Source organism: Neovison vison, chromosome 2, assembly GCF_020171115.1.
Source record: "Neovison vison isolate M4711 chromosome 2, ASM_NN_V1, whole genome shotgun sequence".
NCBI classification, from domain to species: domain Eukaryota; kingdom Metazoa; phylum Chordata; class Mammalia; order Carnivora; family Mustelidae; genus Neogale; species Neogale vison.
In genome coordinates, this window is record NC_058092.1 from 213,380,998 (window position 1) to 213,403,814 (window position 22,817).

Genomic DNA, 22,817 nt, shown 5'->3' on the forward strand with positions numbered 1-22,817 from the left:
ATATATATATATAAATATATTTAAATACACACACATGCACATATACACTTAAAAATTTTTTTTTCAGGGGAGGATGATATGGTTTTACTGAATGCTCCGTGTGATCCTAGGACACTTTGTAGACATCAGTATTGGGGGCAAATACTATCTCAAGAAAACATAAGATGGTCCTCTTTGCTAAAAGTTTATTTTAGAAGAAAATATAGTGCAGGGGTGCCTGGGTGGCTCAGTCAGATTAAGTGTCTGATTCTTGATTTTGGCTCAGGTCGTGATCTCAGGGTCAGGTCAGGAGATCAAGCCCTGCCTTGGGCTTCATTCTCTCTCTCCCTCTCCATTTCTTCCTCCCTCACACTAGCTCTCTTTCTCTTTAAAAAAAAAAGAAAAGGAAGGAAGGAAGAAAGAAAATAGAGTACAAAAGATGAGTGAATCTGTAAAATACCATATCTTGGTGTTTTTTTAGTTTTTCCAGTTTCCTGATTATAGAAGTTACAGGAATTTTGGGAAATTCAAAGCAGTTTAAAATATAAAAATGAAATTTCCCAGAACCCCACCATTCAGAGAGCGCTGCTAATATGCTGTTAATATTTTGGCCTTACTATTTAACTAATAGCTGATATGCTATTAATATTTGGCCTTACTATTTTTTCTAGTTGTGTATATTTCCTTCTAAAGCTGGGATCATAAGTGTTTGTAACATTTTCTCTCACTGTGTTTTCTTAATGTATTTTCCTATGTGTTCTTTCAAAACATAATTATTTATAGTATTATATATTCTTTATGATGGCCAAAACACATATTATTTAACACCTTTTTGGAACATATAGGTAGTTTAAAATGTTTTTCCTATTATAAACTTTGCTGTAGTGGACATTCTTACTAATCTTTTGGGCATCCTAGGAAAAAACAACCGAAGTGGTTTTCTTATATTAAAGAATTATGAACATTTTCAAGGTTTTTAATACTTGTGCAAACTGTCCTCCATGAAAAATATACCAGCCCTCTGTAAAACTGTGTATTACTTCTTTGCTTAATCAATTTGCCAATTATCTTTTTGTAAATTTGTTTTTCCAAAATTGGAATTTAAATTCCCTTTTAAAACAAAAGAAATACCTATTTATAACTTAGAAATAGCCATTTTAAAGCTAAATTTGTACCTATATTTTTTGTTAAATAGAATAGACTTCTGCCCCCTCTTCACTCATTGGATTTTGTTTTAGCCATAGGCAAATAGTTTTCATTGTGTGAACAGTCTGTGTGTACCTCATTATTGTGCTCTCCCCAATTATCAAGACATGCCACTATCTCAAGCATATACCACTAAGAACTGAACAGGAGTTGATTAGACCTGTGTATTGTTTGCCTAATCCTGATCCCTAGTGTGTATCTGCTGACCATTTTCTAAGATATTAAATCATCAGTCTAATGTTTTATGACCATTTTAACTTATAAACCTACGCCATCTGGCTACATTTAGTAAACCAAACTACTTCAAAAAATGCCTATAATCAATTAATGTAATGGGTTTGTTTGGAGTGTTAGGTGAAATTACTTCCAAAGACTTCCTATAGGGACATAGTGAAAGATCAGGAACAATTTGATGATAGCCATTAAAAACACAGAAATGGATTTTGGAAACTTCTGATGGTGTAGAAAGTTTCGATTTAAACATGCAGGAACTGTACCATCACTGTTTTTTGCATGAAGAACTAATTATTATATCTTTAATTGGCTTATAGTCATTTTCCTTTAATAAGAATTAGGTGATGGATGCCTCCATCTGCTTGTACTTAAATATGAACATGTGATGTCAGCCAAACAAAATCCATTTAATGCTTTCTTTTCCAAATCTGGAAAAATGTGACTGATACCATACAATTTTATAATTAGAATAATGTTTAAGCACATTTGATTGTTGCTAATGGCGTCCAAGTGTGTCTTTGTGTGCTTCAAGTGAAAGGCACTAAATGAAATGTGGTATTCTCTTTCCTATTTGTTAAGTTTGTGCCTCAGGGAGTCAGAGTATGAAGGAATCCTTCTGCACTATTTAAGTCTTCAGCAAACCTCTGATATGTAACCTGAAAGAGAAGTAACTTCGAATGTGTTTGTCTCACTTGTAAATTAGAACAGCAGCCAAAAGCTTTATTAGTATGATCATCCTATTTTATAGGATCTATTCCTCTGAGGCCTCAGTTACAGATTTGGGTGGTAGAGTATTTTAATTGGGAAGCCCATCCAGTTTAGTCAGCCCAAGATCTACTTCCACTGTTTTCCTCTATACATCCTACAAAATGGTCTCTGAAATGCTAACCAAGTTATTTATTGGTCTGGGGTGTTTTTTGTTTTTGTTTTATTTATTTGTTTTTGTTTTTGTTTGGCCAACTGTCATTTAGGTTTTATAGCAGCAACTACTCTCAAATGTAGTTTTTTTAAACATCTGAAATTAAAGTCATACTTGAACTTAAACAAACCTCTCTGTCTTTCCTCTCGGGATGTTCCTATTACCAGTTTGTATTTCCTTCTTCTCCTTTCTACATGCCCAAAATTCTATAACCCAGCACATTCTGACTTAGTGCCTCTCCCCCAGTACATTTAAAGGATATTTCTTTTACTGAACAGCTTTGGAACTGCAGCAGTAATAGAAAGAGAATGAGAAATGGACCTAATATAGAGATTTGGGGGGGTCTGAATCACAGACTTTGAGATGCCATCCATAGAACATCCCCTAGTGCTGAAATCCATATAGATAGATGTGAATTGTTTTTCTGGAATCCTTTTTATTTTTAATGTCTTGGGGGGTTTGCTGGTTGTTAGCTTTAACTTCCTTATCTAAAGGAAGATGGAAAATATTGTTCATTTCTGTAACCTTATGGAAAAATTATTGACACTCATTTTACCCAAGTTTCTGTTTGAAAAAGAAACTGGACCACACTAGGGACAATGATATGCCTTCGGAGCAGAATGAATGCTATTCTGTTTTCAAGGACCTTTTGTAAAAAATCATACACCACCTATATTCTTCTTCCTTGCCTGCACCCCCCTCCCCCAACAGCTCGGGGTTTGGATCACATTGCTGAGAACATTCTGTCATACCTGGATGCCAAATCACTATGTGCTGCTGAGCTTGTGTGTAAGGAATGGTACCGAGTGACATCTGATGGCATGTTATGGAAGAAGCTCATCGAGAGGATGGTCAGGACAGATTCTCTGTGGCGAGGCCTGGCAGAACGAAGAGGGTGGTAAGCCTTTTAACTCTCTTACTATTACAGATGAACTTCAGGACCTGGCCATTCAGAATCTTTGGAATAACACTGGGAACTAGTAAGACTGCTTATCATTAATATGTGATTTAGCTGGTTTATAGTACAAAATGTAAAATAGTTGTACATGTACTTAGGCATTTTTCTTCTGACCAATCACTGATAAATGACATCATAATGTGTTAATACGGCTTTATAAAAAAATTATTAAAAACTGACTTCCGTTGAGAGCATTCTGTTCTCTGGGCAGAAACTAGTGTCCTGACAAAGGGCTGAGAGGCAGTTTGTAAGACAGATGACTTTAAATCATACAGAAGCCATCAGATGCCTGAAATAATCCTGAACAAATAAGTATTTTCTCCTCGGGAAGATTTCTTGTCTTTAATCCATGCCTGTAGTATTTTCTCACCTTTGTAATCAAAATTACTTTAACACTCAACTAGAATAAGAACTCTAGTCATCAGAAAGAGTGAAGTGTGGGATCTGGAGTATATCACTTTTTCTTCATAAGATCCATATTTTCTCAAGATTGTACTGCTCAATCCCAAATTCCTTAAGGCATTATATAGTTAGCAGCCTAAGAGACTTCACCAGTTTTGTTGTTCTTTTAACATTCAGGTACCATTTCATTAGAACTTACAGAAGATACCTTCTGTATCCTCTCAGAGGATATCTCTAGAATGTCACTATAAGAAAGTTAGGTGTGAATATTTCATAAGTAAAATAAAGGTGACATAGTAAGTATTTTAGCTGATAGATATGCACCAGCAGGCATATGTGTGCTCAGGGATCTCTTGAGCAATTAATTTTATCAATTATTTATCTTGGACCATAAAAAGATACAAAACAGTTAAGAAAAGAGGATCAGCTTTTCTTAGCAATTTTCATTAAAATATAGTTGGCTTCTTTTTTTTTTTGCAGCTCTGAAATTCATTAATATATTATAAACATAATGACCTCTAAGTATTATACTAAGTGCTTCAAGAAATTTTTGTCATTCTGACTATTAAGAAGGCTTTAAAATTTCTTTCAAATTCAGTTAAAGGAAGCAAACATCAGGCAGTTGTTTGGCTATATAGAAATGAATAAATGAAAGCATAATGTTATTCTCAGATATGTTTTTATTTTCACTGTATAGAAAAATCAAAGCCTTTCATAACTTACTTTATACTTTAGAAATAAACTCTTTATAGTTTAAAAAAGCAAGAAAGTATATAGTTATATGGGACTCCCAAGTCCATCATTTTGTTAAGCATGTCAGGACCAGCCTTAGATATAGAGCAGTTGCTGACATGGGAGAATTTTAGGGTAGCTAGGAATATTCCACTACCCCTCATGGGAAAATAAAAGAAGAGAAAAGAAAAGAACAAAAAAAAAGAAAAAGAAAAGAAGGTCCTTTAAATTGGAACTTCTGGCCTGAAATCTCTTATCACAGGGATTCACTGCCATAGTGATAAAGGTTTTCTTCCCTGTTAAAATACACTTTGCTCACATTTGGACTGTAAATAATAGTAAACCTTTATCAGACATTGGGAGTTCACAGATTCTTTTTTTGAAGGCAAGAAGAAGTAGGTGGGCACATTTGGGCAGATGGATGTGAAAATGCCAAAGATAAGTGTAGGCTCCTGCTTGGTAATGGCAGTAAATAGCAGGATCTTTTACATTAGTTATAAAGAAAGAAAACAAACAAGATCATTGAAAAGATGGCCTTTTGGCCTTTTAAAGGGGTATGTGAAGGGATGACTAAGGAATAATCTAGGATCCAGTATTAATTTTATTACTTTTTCCATTATCTGTTCAATCACAGGAACCCATTCCTGTTCTTATGAGTATCCTTCAGAGTTGAGACCATATTAAGCCACATTTGTCTTAAGCCACATTTGTCATCTTAGCTTGATAAAGCCCCATGAAATTACAAGTATTTGTCCACCCCATGAAGACCTCCACTAATAGTCCCTTGACTTTTCTCTGGCTGCTTCTATTTTTAAATGTTGCCTTTCTTCTTGTGTTAGTGTCCTCCCCAACTTTTTAAAAAAATTTAATCTATGATCACTTTCTCATCTTCTTTCAGATTGTTTTACTAAGCCTACTGTATCAATAAAATCTTTCTGTCACACCTTTCCCCAGATGCTGGCTTTGAAAGTTTCTTTCATTTCCTCCAACCAAAAAAAAAAAAAAAAAAAGTAAATATAGTTCTGTAGTGAAACTTCAGGTTTAAATTCTACTCCACTGTTGTATTTTGTATCTATATGACAGAGTTCATGACATGAACTCTTTTCGTTTTCTGTCTTGAATAATATTGAATGCGCTCTTTCTGCTCAGTAATGGTAACTCTTAAAAGTGTAATAAAAGATCACTTGGGGAAGTCCATTTTCTTAATCAGCAGATCACATTTTATGATAACATTCTAAATTTAATATTTAGCATTTATCATGTACTCACATTCTCAGAGGTACTAGGCATTTCACATAGAAGTGGTCCCTGTTGTCAGAAACTTCCATCATAAAAGGTTTTGACTTACAATACAGATCTAGACTGAAAAACTGATTTTTAACACTTTTTTTGTAGCACCTTTAACTTGAAAGAAATTTAGATACTTTAGCCAGCATGAGATCAGAGGCTTATATGGCTTCTATTTTCTTGGGATGTAGAGATAAGTTTCATTATGTATGAAGAAAATCCTGGGGTGCCTGTATTACCAAAGATGAAAAGGGGGGACAGGAATCTATGAGGGATGGTGGGCTCTGGGAGACAATAAAGTAGGTAAGAGTGTAGGCTCTGAAGTTAGACTTAGATTCAAATTCCAGGTCTACTTGCTGGCTATGTGACCTTGAACAAGCTACCTAATCTCCATGACATTTGATTTATTTACCTGCAATACAAATGTAGTGATTCTTACCTCATGATAGGATGTTGGAATTGAAATTACCAAGTTACATTTATTAACCAGACTTTAAATTTCTTCATGCAAAATCTGTTGTTTGCTTGCAGTGTGTTTACACAGGATAAGATTGTTCAGGGAAGTGTACTTGTAACCTAGAATTACCTCATAATGTGTCTTGTTTGCCCTTTATGTTGGCATATCATGTTTCTTGCTCCTATTAGCTCCCTTTTAAAAACTGTTATTTTAGCTTCTCCATTGCAGATTTCACAGAACTGAAAGCCAGTTACCTTCCTGATAGGAAATTTTCTCAACTAATTTTCAGGGTGTATAATAGGAAGAGGGCAGGGGAGAAGCACTCCTGGAGACACTGAACAATTAATTATATTGTAATAGAGCTATAGAGGGAGGAGTGGATGACTGGCCCAGAGAAAACATGATTTCTCTGGTGCCAGGATTACACTCAGAGGCATTTCTGCCTATCTCCACTTTGCAAGGCACGGTGCCAGTGAGAACAGCAGTTAGTACACCCATAGAGGGGTTTACTAGCTTCCACACCGTGTTTGGTGAGTTCTTAACTTCAGGATGAGGAATTAAATTTTTTACCCAGCAGGAAGTGATTGCCATTTACTGATTTTTTTTGTAGCAAAGATCTAGCTTGGGATATGAGTATTCCAGAGATGTGCTGTCATAAGGAAGGAGATGCTAACAAATGTTGCTCGCTGGGATCAGCAAAGGCAGTAAAATGCATGTACGTATGTGCATAGCCAGGAACACACCTGTGAAAGAATGTCAAGCCTTAGACTTGAGCGCACAGTGCTCTTAGGCATTTTCGTCTTCTTCTATACCTGCTGCTGGACACTCCTGTGTTCCCTTTGTTTTCTGTCGAAATGAGCTGAATTGCTGCTTTTAAAGCATAGCTATGCTGATCATGAACAGCCTGGGCGCCTAAGCTGCCACTCCACCTTACCCTATGTAAGTTCAGACTAGAAAAAATGATCTCCATAACAGAGACATTCTCACTGCCCATGATGCTAGGCTCCACTGACACAGGCACAGACTTACTCAGTGGGGAAAAAAACAAACAAAAAAACTGGGGGCATGTGCCCAGTTCAGAGATAGTAGTTTTCATCGCAAATAAAACTTTGAAAAGGTAAGACCAGTGCATCTATGTGTTACAGAGTTCTGAAAGATGAGTTGATAAGTTCTGGTTATACATATTCTGTTTGTTGATCTTACAATATTATACTCTGGTGGCTATACTGCAAATCATCGTGTTGATAGTATTAACCTAGTTCCTTAGAATCTAGAAAGTTATTCCTTGGCATGGGACTCCTGAAATAAGGCTTAGCTTTGTGCCTTTCCAGGCTAGTCATAGATCTCTTATGGAATGGTAACTGTGAAAACACTTGGAAGAACTGTGAAACTCCTTGTAAATGTATAATATTGTGGTTTTTTTATTGGGAAATAATTGTTTTTTAGGGGACAGTATTTATTCAAAAACAAACCTCCTGATGGGAATGCTCCACCCAACTCTTTTTACAGAGCACTTTATCCTAAAATTATACAAGACATTGAGGTAAGAATCTATGTATATTTGAGTATTTGCCAAATAAAGTTATTTTTGGTAAATAGGGCAGGTAAAATATAGTAAATTGCCAGGCAAAAAATTTTAAAGCTTTTAAAGATTGTTTACTGGTAGCTGAATGAGAGAGCAGAGATGGATCTTCATGCAATAGCAGTGGGACTGTTGAAGTTGCACTTACACAAGCTGATACTCAGATATCTTCTGAATTGAGCCTCCCTGGAAGTTCAGTAGTAGAAATGGCCACTACATATGTATGAGGAGCACTGAGCACATAACCTTATGTAGTTTATAGCTTGACCTCTGTTACCCTTTTTCCACCAGTTTATCATTTAATTGAATGAGGTATATGTGGGAGAGCTCTAGAAAATAAATCTTTAATAACTTTGCAAATGGAAAAATGTTATGCAATTTTAAACAGTGGCTTTTTAAAAACATTTTTAGTTGCCTTAAGGTCTTTGTATTTAATATAGTGAAGCATTGAACATTTGTCATTGGTTGCCATGAAAGTCAGATAAGAACTTAGTCCTGGTCCTTTCCTAATTACTTCTTTACCATTCCTTCCCTCAGACAATAGAATCTAATTGGAGATGTGGAAGACATAGTTTACAGAGAATCCACTGCCGAAGTGAAACAAGCAAAGGGGTTTACTGTTTACAATATGATGATCAAAAGATAGTCAGCGGCCTTCGAGACAACACAATCAAGGTGAGGTCTGTTTAGTTTTGGGAAGGTGGGTGAATGAACAAGTGTGTCCACATTAATAAGGCAGTCTGAACATCATATCTAAGCATTATTTCCAGGAAGTAAATGAGTTTTAGGTTGTTTCCAGTCCCAAAGCCCGAATCATTTCCTTAAAGGACAGTTACCTGCTTCCCGCCAGAAGCATGTACAAATAGATAGTCCTAGGGTTAAATTCTCTTCTTAAAGTGCATTGAATGTGCTATTGCTCCTTTGGGCCTCACATAATTATAGCCTACCCCTGTTCTTTAATGAAAAGGATAAAGTCTGCATTAGTATTGAAGCCACACATACATATAGTGCTTAGCTATACCTATAGAAAAGAATGCATTCTACATTGCTCTGGGCTTTGATTCTTTTGGAGAATCAAACACATAATAGAGCCAGCAAGTCTCAGCAGCACCCCATTATCACATTGATCAAAAGGATCTTGTTTGCCATCCTAGATCTGGGATAAAAGCACGTTGGAATGCAAGCGAATTCTCACAGGCCACACGGGTTCTGTCCTGTGTCTCCAGTATGATGAGAGGGTGATCATAACTGGATCATCGGATTCCACAGTCAGGTAGAAAATTTCAAATGGTCTTTCAAACTCTGGAAAATCAGATCTGCTCTCTTATTTGTCATAGATAGTAATTTGGTATATAGCTGCATGAACACAGTTCTGAAACTTCCTAACTAAAGAGGAATAAGCCATCAATTCTCCACATCATTGTGTCCACCTAGAAACCTTGATTTAGAAATGATTGAGGCAAGTTGACATTTTTGCACACTGAAGAAAACTACATATTCTGTTTTAATTTGGGGGAATCATCCATTACAGAAACTTGGTAGACTTTGCATTCTTTACAAAAACCAGCTCACAGAGGAATGATGTGAATGGAATAAAGCCTCTTTTCAGGTGGTTATAACTGTGGTATAGGCATGCATTATCTCCTTTAAAATGTGTACAGGTGAGCAATGCTCTCTCTTTGCCAGCCCCTCCCCTGCTGTCCCTGCAGTTTTTAATTGCAAGCTTTACTCAGGGAGGGGCCTTCAATTTCCAGAGGCGTTAGTGATTTGATGACACAGCCATTATGCTGCTGGAGTCCAGTGTAGCTTGAGTTCTGGGTACCAGCAACACTGCTGGAAACCTCTGTTAGGAGTTTTGCCTTAAGCTAAAGGATTTAGCAAACCTAATGCATCAAAAGTAACTTAAAAAAAAAAAAAGGAAAAAAGGCAGTTAACTGCATTGTTAGACTCTCTAAAGTTAAATGTTTACCACTCGAAATTATCCTCTGTGAAGAGAAAAGGCTGTTCCTGTTTCTTGTCTTTTGACTTAAAGGCATGGCAAACTCAGTTCTTATAGTTATCGACATTTAACATTTATTGATGCTGTGGAGTGCCTCAGGGAAGCTAATCATTGTAGAGGCTAACATCATTTATAGGATAAGGGACAAAATGATTTTCTAAAAGATGGGGTTAAATTGGAAAAGGAAATGTGTTATGAAAATCAAAGTAAATACATAAAAATGGAGTAATCAAAGTTAAATATATCATCACACAAAATTCTTAGGCTATCCAAACATCCCACACTCTGCTGCTATAAGTCCCTCTTTATAATGGGATGGCTATTTTTGATCTCTACCCCCATTCAAGGCACAGAAATGGGGCCTTAAACTTAGAGTGTAGTTCATCTTGTGCCTGGCCCTCCTATGGTAAAATTGAAGATCCAGGGTAATAGGCTCAAATCCATAGTACTAAGTCAGTCTGTTACAGAAGCTTCTTGGCCCATGTCAGTTCTGTTTCCTGAGGGCTACTCATGGGACACAATTGCTACTGTTATGGATCAGATTCCTACTTCAAAATGTATCTCATTAAAGGGATCAGATTGAATGTCAGAAGTTTTATAATAATCTTGAAGTCTGGGCCCAGTTGGTAGGTGATCATGATTACATCTTCATTCCTATTCCCCATAACTCAACTAGATTTCAGATAGTTTGTCTTAAGGGTTTCACACTGGCAGCATCCTGTCCCTTCCTTTTCCTGCTCTCCTAGTCCAGCCCTCTCTCTATGACTTCCCCTATGGTCCATCAGAACTCTTCACCTCAGCTCAGCCTCAAAGCTGCTAATTATGAAAATGGGGCAGGATGGATGGGGAATGATGTGGTGGCTAAATAGGATTATAGCCAGGAGCACCATCGAAATCTCAGATACCTTTATAATGTTGTTTGTTTCAGGGTATGGGATGTAAATACAGGTGAAATGCTAAACACATTGATTCACCATTGTGAAGCAGTCCTGCACTTGCGTTTCAATAATGGCATGATGGTGACGTGCTCCAAAGACCGTTCCATTGCTGTATGGGATATGGCCTCCCCAACTGACATCACCCTCCGGAGGGTGCTAGTCGGACACCGAGCTGCTGTCAATGTTGTAGATTTTGATGACAAGTACATCGTTTCTGCATCTGGAGATAGGACTATAAAGGTAATGAGGCATTTTTCAGTAATTCCCCAACTTAGGGTAAGGGAGTTCATTTGAAAATCTGAACAAACAAAATTTCATATTTAAACATCAGTGTAGAGTAATTTAATATTCAGACAGTAGTCTGTGTGTAAAAAGGCAACAAGTTAGACAAGCCATATGAAAATCTTAGGTATCTTATTCCTGTAAATAATGGTGAGTATGAGAAGGACAGGGGTAAATTTAGCTTCAAGAAAATTTGGCTGCGGGGCTCCTGGGTGGCTCAGTGAGTTGAGCCTCTGCCTTTGGCTCAGGTCATGATCTCAGGGTCCTGGGATTGAGCCCCGCATCGGGCTCTCTGCTCAGCGGGGAACCTGCTTCCTCCCCCTCTCTCTCTGCCTGCCTCTCTGCCTACTTGTGATCTCTATCAAATAAACAAAATCTTAAAAAAAAAAAAGAAAAAGAAAATTTGGCTGCAAACGAGATTAGTCCCATACGAGTAAATCAATTTGAGGAATTCTCATGTGATAGCAGCCAACTATAAATTAGCCCTTTGTTGTTGTGAATTAAACTTGCCCATTTTTCCCCCTCTCTGTTTTTGATTTGGTGTGGTTTGTTTGAGAAGTTGTCTTCCCGATATTGGCTCAGTGCTATTTTCTGCTTTCCCAAGGTTCCAGTTGCCATAGATCTTACTAGTAAAAGCACCAAATCAACTGCCAAATGCTATTTCTGTTTCAGGTATGGAACACAAGTACTTGTGAATTTGTGAGGACCTTAAATGGACACAAACGCGGCATTGCCTGTTTGCAGTACCGAGACAGACTGGTCGTGAGTGGCTCATCTGACAACACTATTAGGTGAGCAGCAGGTGCTCTTACCTAGAAGGGATCACTCTTACCCTGCCTTTCATTGTTAGCACACAGAGTCTGGGTGTGTTATCTTTGAGTGTATTATGTTTCTAATAAAATGTTTTTCTTCTCTTTTCTTTTCTTTTTTTAAGTTTTGTATTTTTAAGTAATCTCTACCCCCAGCATGGGGCTCCAACTTAAAACCCTAAGATCAGGAGTCATTCCTGTCTCCAGCTGAACCAGCCAGGCGCCCCAGATGTTTTTCCTTTCTGTAGCTTCTCATGGGTCAAAAGTTGGCCAAAAAACGGGGCACCTGGGTGGCTCAGTGGGTTGAGCCTCTGCCTTTGGCTCAGGTCATGATCTCGGGGTCCTGGGATAGAGTCCTGCTTCGGGCTCTCTGCTCAGCGGGGAGCCTGCTTCCTCCTCTCTCTCTCTCTGCCTGCCTCTCTGCCTACTTGTGATCTCTTTCTGTCAAATAAATAAATAAAATCTTTAAGAAAAAAAAAAAAGTTTGCCCCAAGCAGAAAGCACAGCAAAACCGTTTGTTGATGTGTTTTCTTCCTGTAATAGTTTTATTACCAGATAGACCTGTTTTAAAGGCACTGCTTGAATGAAGAAGTGGACAAGAATGATAAGTAGTTGGAGGTTGAAGGCCCTCCTCTTTAAATTCCTCCTGAGTACAGTTGAAAAGTGCTAATAAATAGCCAACGGGCTTTTCTCTCCACCAGTGTTCTTTAAAAAAAAAAGAAGAAGAAGAAGAAGAAAGAAAAGATTTGTTTCCCTACTACACATTGTGCACTTTTGTTTTCTTCGCATTACGTAATTATCCAGGGAGTTGCCAGTCTTTGAAATTATGAAGAATCCACAGAATGAAATACTTTTTGGTGTTTTCTCTTCACAAAGGTGACTGACAGAGATACAAATAGAATTTGGAAGATTTATCAGCCCTCTCCCTTCCTTCAAAAAGTACTAAGGTGAAAAGGCCATTTAAAAAACAAAACTATTTTATCTAAAGAAATTGCCATTTCATTTGGTTCAGTCTGAAAGCATGCAGTTTTAAGATTTTATTTAAGTAATCTCTATACCTAACATGGGGCTCACTAACGCACAACCCTGAGATCAAGAGTCTCCCGCTCTTCTGACAGCCAGCCAGGCACTGCCAGCTTTTTAAGTTAGTATATAAATGTCTTTGAGAACTTGCTTTTTGTTTCCATTATAGAGAAAAACTGTCCTGGACAGTGGGTGAAAACAGAGTGTCCTTAGTAACAGAGGTGGACATGCTTTGTGAAGGCAGGATATCAGTGGCACTCTACATGTCGTTCTTATTGGTGATTTCAGGAAGCATTACTTTTCTTGGCTTGGTCATTTCCTTCACAGGCAAATGGGTACATTGAATTCATCCGTTTTATGCCTTGGAGACCCTGTTTGCAGGATTGTATAAAAGCATTGTGCTTTGAAAATATATACTTCATTTGAACTTAAATCATACACTTTTTCTGCCTGAGTTATAAAACAGAAAGGAAATAAATTACATTGAAAGCAATACATTTTTGAATGAATATTGATTGCTTTTATTTTGGGGGGTTTTTTTAAGACATAAGTATATTATTACAACATGCCAAGCTTAGAAAAGAGTACATGAAAATTCATTTGACTTAATTTTCTCTTCCAGATTATGGGACATAGAATGTGGTGCATGTTTACGAGTATTAGAAGGCCATGAGGAACTGGTGCGCTGTATTCGATTCGATAACAAGAGGATAGTCAGTGGGGCCTATGATGGGTGAGTTTGCTAACAGGGTTTAAAAAAAAATGTACATCTTAATCCCTTCTCCCTGAGGATGTTAAATATAGTATTAACCTGACTCTGAAACATTTGGATCTCACAGAAAGGATCTGATACAATATTTCTTGTGTCTAATCTATGGGTTTTCCTCTCCTTTGTTTACTTTTCTAAAATGTTCTTCCCAGTCATTTATTTGCACTTGTTTGCTCATGATTTTCATTAACATTTTAGTTATTTGGTTATATATTTGTCTGTTTTACCCTATAAAACAAACTGGGGAAACCCAGTATACCAGCATATGTGTGTAAAATAATGACTTAATAAAACAAATATTTTGAAGGCAGTATCTTTGGGGCATAGTGTGATAGGCTCTTGAATTTGGATCTCTTTAAATAATTCCTAAAAGTGCAGCTCTCTTGTCTTCACTTCTCCTAGCATTTCAGTGACAAGTTTAGTAATCTTTATTTTCTTTGGTTTAATTTCCAGTGGTTTTAGAATCCATTCATGTTGTGAATGGATCCCATGTCCAGCACTGCTAAACACATAGTAAAATCATACAAAAGTGTATTCACTTCTGAAGGCCTCCTTATCATTTCTTCTTGTCAGAGTGCCTAACGTGGGGGGTAGAAGGCTGTAGTTCACATACTGACAGCTTTTTAAAAACCAGAAACTACCTTAAAATAATAGCTTGGTTTAGGAGCTGGCTATAGTGGTAGAGACAACTCACACAGGAGGAAAAGACCATTCCCTCTGCTTTAAGTCGGCCATCACTGTTCTACCCATGGGAAATTGCTCAGGGTATGAGGACATATTCCAGCTATGTCATATTTTCTCATCGCCCTGGTTTTGATCTATTGCCATCTTTCTTGGATTTTGTCTGTTATTTACCTTGAGGAGACATGACTATATGTTTGATTTTCAGAAGGGCTAAACTTTTCTTACTTAAATCAAAATATGGGAATTTGCTTGTATAAACTACATAGTTCTTCAGTGGGCTCCAGTTGTCTGGTACATGTTACGTGCGCCATCTTAGAATTGACCAGAAAGAAGATGCCTCAGAATTATAGGTTTCTAGGTCTGAGTAACCTCTTATATCATTAAGACATCTAATGTATAAGATCTCTTCCCGGCCACAAAGTGTGGTATAACTCTACCATTCACTATCTTTGGCTTGGTTAAAGCTAACCTATTTCTGGTGTTTAGGTTAAACCCATACATTTTCCCGTTAAGACCAATAGCCTCTATCCAAGAATGAATGCAAGAACCAAGTCTCCAAAACAAAAAAGTTTTTATATATTCCTGTGAACTGCATTTATCATATAAATCACATTCAGCATACATATTTATTGCCATGACTTTTTGCTATCCTTGCTTAATTTTGCTTTTAATTAAGATTTTGTCCCTTTTTGATCTTTAGAAAAATTAAAGTGTGGGATCTTGTAGCTGCTCTGGACCCCCGTGCTCCTGCAGGGACACTCTGTCTACGGACCCTTGTGGTAAGAGTATCATTGTTTAGAGGGGGTTGGGGAACAGGAAGGAGAAGAAATTAAACATTGATGTGCTGTGGAATACAGATCTGGATTTGATACTTAGAAGCTCACAAAACCTACTACTAAGTGGAAAGGCAACCAATACATGACAATAAAATATGTTTATATAGCGCCTTTCATCCAAAAGTGCTTTAGAGGCTATGTATGGAGAGGAGCGTGGCAGCTGTTTAACAGCTGCACAGCAACTTTACACCACAGTTGAGTACAGGAAGTGAGTAAGAATTCTGTATCCACCAGAAACGGTAGGGGGTACTTAGGGAAAGAGAGCATAATTACTCAAATTGGAACCTGTCCAGAAGCTGAGGACCTGCACACCTGTGCCTGCAAAAAGTGCCGTGGGAGCCTGTGGGAGCCCCCGGTCAGCCCCCTAGCTCTGCAGCCTGTTCGAGGCATGCTGCCTCCAGCAACGTGAATCCCACTGCTTTTATTCCTCATATGCCCCCTTGCCAGGAACATCTTGACATTTGAAGGAAGAAGTGACTCAAAAGGAGGAAAGTCACCTTTGAAAGCACTAAAATTCTTTATCACGGTGTTCACCAAATGCCCGGATGAGAAAATGGCCTAAGGTTAAAAGCTGCTGCCGTTTGAAAAAGAAGATTAGGTGGGGCACCAGGGAGCGCAACGCAGGAAAAAGATGAGAGCTAGCATTTGAAGCCCAGTATTCTGAATCCTAGCTCTGAACATTTGGTGGTCTCTGCTCTGGAGAATCGAGAGAGAGGGAGAGAGGCAGGCATTTTTTTGTCTTCCTTGTTGGATTTAAAGCTCATTCTTGCAGCACTAGACCTGCTTTATCTGCATGTTTCACACATGTGTTTTGAAATGTGTATTTTCATTCATTTACAATTAGTCTAAGTGAGGGAATAATTTATATACGGCAGAATTTACCTTTTTTCAGTGTATTTTTTCTGAATTTTGCAGTGTGTAAAACACCTCAACCGAGATCTAGAACATTTCCACCACCCCAAAAATGATGCCCCTTCATATTAATCCCCTCTCCCCCCACCCCAGCAACTGTTAATCTGATCTCTTCCAGTGCTTCTGCTGTCTCACTATGTCCTGTAAAGTCAATCATATAGTGTGTAGCTTTCCGAGATTCGTTCATGTTGCTGCCTGTGTTCTTGCTCTGTTCTTTTGTACTGCTGAGTAGTAGTCCACGGTGTGGATGAGCCAGTTTATTTATTTGCTCACCAGCTGAAGGACATTTGGAACGCTTCCAGTTTGGAGTGATGCTGAAAACATTGCCTTATAGATCTTTGTGTATACATACGGTTTTCCTTCCTCTAAGGTAAATACCTAGGAGTGCAGTTTCTGGATCCTATGATAAGTGTGTGTTTAAATTTGAAAGAAACTACAGGCTGTTTCCCAAAGTGGCATTTTGGGAGTTCACAAATGCAAACCCTTTTGTATTTCCACTACTGGAATGTATGAGAGTCCCATTTTTCCTTTTTTCCACATCCTTGATAATACTTGGTATTGTCAGCTTTTTAAGAATCATAGCCATTTGAGTGGGTGTGTAGTGGTTGTAGTTTTAATTTGCATTTCTGTGATAATTAATGGTGTAGAACATCTTTTTATTTGCTTTTCTTTTATGCAGTATCTTTTCATATCTTGTCCTCATTCATTTATTGAGTTGTCTGTGTAAGTTTTAAAAACCGACTTATTGAGATAAAATCGACATAAGATATAGAGGACATATTTTAAGTGTACAACTCAATAAATTCTGATATGTGTACATACCAGTTAAACCATCTACTTCAACCAAGATAATGAACATATCTTCATGCCCCCTCTGTAATCTCTCCTTCCAATCCCACCCCACTTTCTGCTACTCCAATCCCCAGGTAACCACTGATCTGCTTTCTGATTAGGTGGCATTTTCTAGGTTTTATAAACAGAATCATACAGTACAGTATTTACTCTTTTTTGTCTATCTCTTTTCACTAAGCTTAATTATTTTGAGATTCACCCATGTTGTTGATTTATATCAATAGTTCATTGCTTTTTAAAAATTGCTGAGTAGGTACTTTACTGTATGGTTATACTATATTTTGTTTATTCTTTTGCCGGTTGATGAAAACTTGGGTTGTTTCCAATTTGAGGCTATTATAAATAAAGTTTTTACAAACATTTGTGTACAGTGAAATGAACATACGCTTTCATTTCTCTGGGGTAATAGATAAGAACAGAATAGTTAAGTCGTATGTTGTATATGTTTTGTATTTTTAAAAACTGTCTGTTTTCCAAAACAGTTTTATCATGTGACAGTGCATGAGAGTTCCAGTTACTCCACGTGCCCCAATACTTAGTACAGTGTTTTTGAGTCATTCTAATAGTGTGTCGTGATACCTCATTGTGATTTTAATTTGCATATACCTAATGTTAATAATGTACAGCATCTTCTCATGCATTTATTTGCCATCTGTGTATCTACTTTGGTGAAGTATCTGTTCGAATCTTTTGCTATTTTTTTTTTAAAGATTTTATTCATTCATTTGACAGACAGAGATCGCAGGTAGGCAAAGAGGCAGGCAGAGAGAGAGGAGGAAGCAGACTCCCCGCTGAGCAGAGAGCCTGATGAGGGGCTCAATCCCAGGACCCTGAGATCATGACCTGAGCTGAAGGCAGAGGCTTAACCCACTGAGCCACCCAGGCGCTCCTGCTAATTTTTTTAATTGGTTGGGTTTCTTGCTGAGTTTTAAGATTTCTATCATATATTCAGGATAATACAAGTCCTTTCTGAGATTGGTGATTCACAAATATATTCTCCCAGTCCATGTTTTGTTTTTCATTCTTTTAAGAATACCTTTTGGAAATTCTTAATTTTTGTTAAGTCCAGTGTATTAGCTTTTTCTGTTATGGATTGTATCATTTGCAGTTATATCTAAAAAAAAAATCTTTACCAAATCCAGAGTTGCGAAGATCTTCCCCTGTGTTTTCTTCTAGAATTTTTATAGTTTTAGGCTTTACATTTTGGTCTGTGATTCATTTTGAGTCCATTTTTATAGATGGAACAGGTATGGATCAAAGTTATATGGATATCCAATATTCCAGCACTGTTTATTCAAAAGACTGTCTTTTTTCGTCTGAATTGCCTTCTGTAGCTTTGTCAAAAATCAATTGACGATATTATGTGGGTCTACTTATGGACCTATTCAGGTCCATTGATCTTTTTGTCTGTCATGATGCCAGTATCGTACTTTCTTGGTTACTGCAGCTTTTTATTAATTCTCGAAGTGTACATCCTTCAACTTTGTTCCTTTTCAAAGTTTTTTGGGTCCTTTGAATTTTCTTGTGAATTTTAGAATCTGCCAATTTTAACAACCAAAAAAATAATAATAATAAAATAAAAGATGAGATTTTCCCTGGATTTTGATGGATCTAGATCATTTTGGAGAGAAATAACTTCTTAACAACACTGTCTTTTGGTCCATGAACAAAGACATTAAAAACAAATGGAGCGTTTTTGTTTAGGTCTTTAAATTTCTCAACAGTGTTTTATAGCCTTCAGTGTAAAGGTCTGACACATCTTTTGTCATATTTAGCACTAAGTATTTCATATTTTTAGTGCTGTTGTAAATGATATTTTAATTTGGGGGTATTTAAAATTTTTAATTTCTGATCTGTGCATTACAAGCATATAGAAATACACTTGCTACTTCTTTTGCAATATGTGTACCTCTCATTTCCCCTGTTTCGTTGTACTGACTTAAGACCTTCAGTACAATGTTCAAGAGAATTGGTAAGAGTGGTTGTCCTTATCTTGGGGAAAAGACGCTTGGTCTTTCACCATTTTCATATACACGTATATAGATACATGTTAGCTGTAGATTTTTTGTAGATACCCATTATCAGGGGATTATGAAGTTTCTTTGTATTCCTTGATTGTTGAGAATCTTTATTAGGAATGGATTTTGTTAACTAACCACTTTTATGTACACCCAAATGTTAAACCCAATTTTATGTCTCTATGGATCCCATGAACATTAAAAAGAATAGTAATCAAGGAATACTCTGAACAGCTCTGTGCCCCCAAATTTGATAACGTAGATGAAACGGATCAATTCCTTGAAAGATACAATCTTCTATAATTCACATAGGAAGAAATAGACAATCTGAATTGGACTATACCTATTAAAGAAATTGTTTCAATAATTAATAACTTTACAAAACAGCACCAGGCCCAGATGGGTTCACTGGTGAATTCTACCAAGTGTTTAAGGAAGAAATTACACCAATTCTTCACATCTTTTATGGAAGATAGAAGCAGAGTGAATACTTCCTGACTCATTCTGTGAGGCCAGCATTAACCTCATACCAAAAGCAAGCAAAGGTGTTAAAAGTACAGATCAGTATGTCTCATGAACACAGGTGCTCATCTCTGAGCACATTTACTTCTTGTAAAGAATGTAAAATGCTGCAACTCTATGGAAAGCAGTATGGGGTTTCTCAAAATATTAAAAATATTAAAGGTAGAGTTATGCTATGATCCAGCACCCTCAATTCTGAGTGTATATCCCAAAGAACTGAAAGCAGGATCTCAAAGATATTTCCACTCCTATATTCATATCAGGATTATTCACAGTAGCCAAGAGGTGGAAGCAACCCAAGTGTTCATCAGCAGATGAATGAATTAGAATATATGTACAATAGAATATTATTCTGCCTTAAGAAGGGAAATACTGTCACATACTCCAACATGGATAATACTTGAGGACATTATTTTAAGTGAAACAGATGAGTCACAAAAGACAAATACCTTAATATTCCACTTAGAAGAAGTAAGTAAAGTGTACAGTGGTCAAATCCAGAAAGTAGAATGGTGATTGCCAGGGGTTGGGGGCGAGAGAAATAGGGAGTTGTTGTTAAATGGGTATAGAGTTTCAGTTTTGCAAGATGAAAAAATTCTAGAGATTGATTGTATAGCAGTGGGAATGTACTTAACACTGAACTATACAACATTAACAATAGATAAAATGATAAATTTTATGTGGTTTTTACCATGATGCAAATTAAAATATTTTTAAAAATAAGGTAATAGGCAAACACAATTGTATAACTAATAAAAGTTTATTAGGCAGGATTTTTTGGTAATATTTTAAACACTTTGCTTAAAATCTAAGTGTAGTCTTGTCACGGTCCTTATATTTAGTGATTTCACAGTAAAGAAAATACCTAGACTTAATTAAAAGGTAGCAATATGCCAGGAAAATGAAGTAACTCTTTAAAAAAATCCTTATCAAAAAAAAATCCTCATCAAAATATTAGCAAAATGAATCCAGTGATGTTTAGTATATATATGTGCATACACCATGACCCAAGTGGTATTTATTCCAGGTATACAGAACTGGTTTAATATTCAAAAATTCAACTGTATAATCCATCTTATCAAAAAGCTAAAGAAGAAAAATCACATTGTTATGTCAGTACATGCAGAAAAGACATTTGGCAAAATCCAGTGCCTATTTATGATAAAAACTCTTCAACAAGCTAGAATAGAGGAGGTACTTCCTCAGCTTCATACAGAAAAATGCAAATTGAAACCTCCAGTAACATACCAAAATGTTTAAAATTTAAAAGATTGATAGCATCAGTTGGTTGGTGAAGATGTGGAGCAACTGGAACTCTGATACCTTGCTGGTGAGAGTATAAATTGCACAACTTTCTTAAAACTGAAAAAAAATAAAACTGTTTCCCTGTTCATGCTTAAACTAAACATATACCTGCTCCATCTGTGGCCCCACAGCACTACTAGGTGAAATGAGAGCATATATCCTTCAAAAAACATGGAAATAAATGTTCATAGCCGATTCACTAAATAGCCAAAACTACCGTCAACCCTATATGTCCACCACAGGAGAAAAGATTAAATGTGTTTTCATTTAATGGAATGGCAACCAGTAATTTTACAAAAGAACATTACATGCAGTAACAAAGAGGTATTTTGCACTGTTGAGTAAGAGAAACCAGGCACAAAAGAATACATGCTATATGAGTGTATTTATATGAAATTCAGGAACAGAAAAAATGAATTGATGCTGAAAGCATTGGGGTGAAGGTAAATTTGAGAAGTAAGGAGCATGAGAGCAATTTTCAGGATGCTGGAAATACTCGACATCTTGAACAAGGTGGTAGTTAATGCCAGTGTGCACTAGAGCAGGCTTGAACCTTGCTTATGAGAGACAGTTCTCAAATTTTCATGAGTTTTGCAAGTTGGTTGGTCTTACATGGATAGTTTGAGATTAGCCACTGTAGCAGTTTTTATGCCATAAAAATGTATGAATGCATTTACAAATTGGGGAGAATTAGTTGATAAACATTTAGCAGCATACCTCGTATTACTGGTCATCAGTCTTGGCCTCTGATTTTAAAGGAATCCAACAGATACAGAAAGAAGGTAAGGCCAGGGAGGTACTGAGGAATGTTCTCATTCAGCCTAAACCAAGGAGAGTTAGTAGTAAGAAACCAGCATACTCTTTGTCATGGCTCAGCTCTAGTGAACGTAACTTTGATTGTACAAAGTCAACTGCCCAGTGTTTGACTTTTTCCATTTTGCCCTTAATCCAGATTGCTTTTTCTCTGTGTTCTTGAAACAGCTAAATATTAGAGATGATCGTCATTCACATAGTCTTTCCATAGACTTCTTTGACATGTTGCTGAATCTGTGTCCTTTTGATTTTGAGTAGTTCAAAAGTTTTTGTTTCTGCTGCTTTAGGAGCATTCTGGAAGAGTTTTCCGACTCCAGTTTGATGAATTCCAGATTGTCAGTAGTTCACATGATGACACAATCCTCATCTGGGACTTCCTAAACGATCCAGCTGCCCAAGCTGAACCCCCCCGCTCCCCTTCTCGAACATACACCTATATCTCCAGATAAATAATCATACAGTGACCTCATATTTGCCCAGGTATGAAAAAAAATTGTGTACATAGCACTGTGGGTAGGAGATGGAATATTGTCTATTGCTAGCTCATGGAGCCTTCTCATACCCTTTATCTCCAATTCCTGTAAAGCAGGTGAAGCTACAGCTTGAGGCAGGGCTGGGGCTGCACATTGGACACTGCCTTTCATCAAGGTAGCTAGCCTCAGTTCTAGATGATTCTTGATCTAGATTTAGATGATCCTTATGTAGTAGAATGAATCATTTCTGCCCCAGTTATCTAATAGGATTGTTAAGAAAATAAAATGAGATTTGAATCAGTTTCAAAGCTAAGAGTAAGCTATAAGGCCCATGACTTTGTAGTTCGCAGATCAAACCAGTTCCTGTAACAGAGAGCCTTTAAACCAAGTAAATAATGTGTAGGTAGAAAAATTTTTTGTGACATCGCTTAGATGATTTCTCACAGCTCTGCCTTGTCAGTGTCATTGCATTATAAAACATGGCTTTTTTATCCTTATCCCCCCCCCCAAAAAAAAGACCTTGAAGATCGCTCTGAAGTTGGTGACTACTCCTTGTATTCTCCCACTTAAGTCTCCAACCTCCCTCTGAGGCAGGAGAATATCCTACATTTCATCTTTATGTATGTGATGATATATTCAGATCACACCTGGTGTCAAGTAGTTCAGATCCGTTAAATAGGTCATCACTGGGTTGGGGAAACTGCACTAGTGGGGAATGTTGCTGTCGTTATGGTTTCTTATTTCCCAGACTTGCCTTAGTTCTGTGGCAGAGGTACAGATTTAGTACACTTTTTGCACATCTTTCTGCAGTGGTTCTAAAGGGGGT

General features: G+C 37.1%; 1 protein-coding gene across 6 annotated transcripts in view; it reads left to right on the top strand.

Annotated features, from left to right (window-relative positions):
* BTRC (beta-transducin repeat containing E3 ubiquitin protein ligase) overlaps nucleotides 1-22,817 on the top strand; it is a 183,264-nt gene that overhangs the window by 154,673 nt on the left and 5,774 nt on the right. For all 6 annotated transcript variants that reach the window (XM_044240338.1, XM_044240340.1, XM_044240341.1 and 3 more), the window contains 9 exons: nucleotides 3,050-3,236; nucleotides 7,621-7,717; nucleotides 8,294-8,431; nucleotides 8,911-9,029; nucleotides 10,684-10,933; nucleotides 11,648-11,766; nucleotides 13,430-13,540; nucleotides 14,961-15,039; nucleotides 21,806-21,998. In XM_044240338.1, coding sequence (XP_044096273.1) covers nucleotides 3,050-3,236; nucleotides 7,621-7,717; nucleotides 8,294-8,431; nucleotides 8,911-9,029; nucleotides 10,684-10,933; nucleotides 11,648-11,766; nucleotides 13,430-13,540; nucleotides 14,961-15,039; nucleotides 21,806-21,967 — 1,262 coding nt within the window. In that variant the 3' untranslated portion in view covers nucleotides 21,968-21,998. The remainder of the gene's footprint in view (nucleotides 1-3,049; nucleotides 3,237-7,620; nucleotides 7,718-8,293; nucleotides 8,432-8,910; nucleotides 9,030-10,683; nucleotides 10,934-11,647; nucleotides 11,767-13,429; nucleotides 13,541-14,960; nucleotides 15,040-21,805; nucleotides 21,999-22,817) is intronic.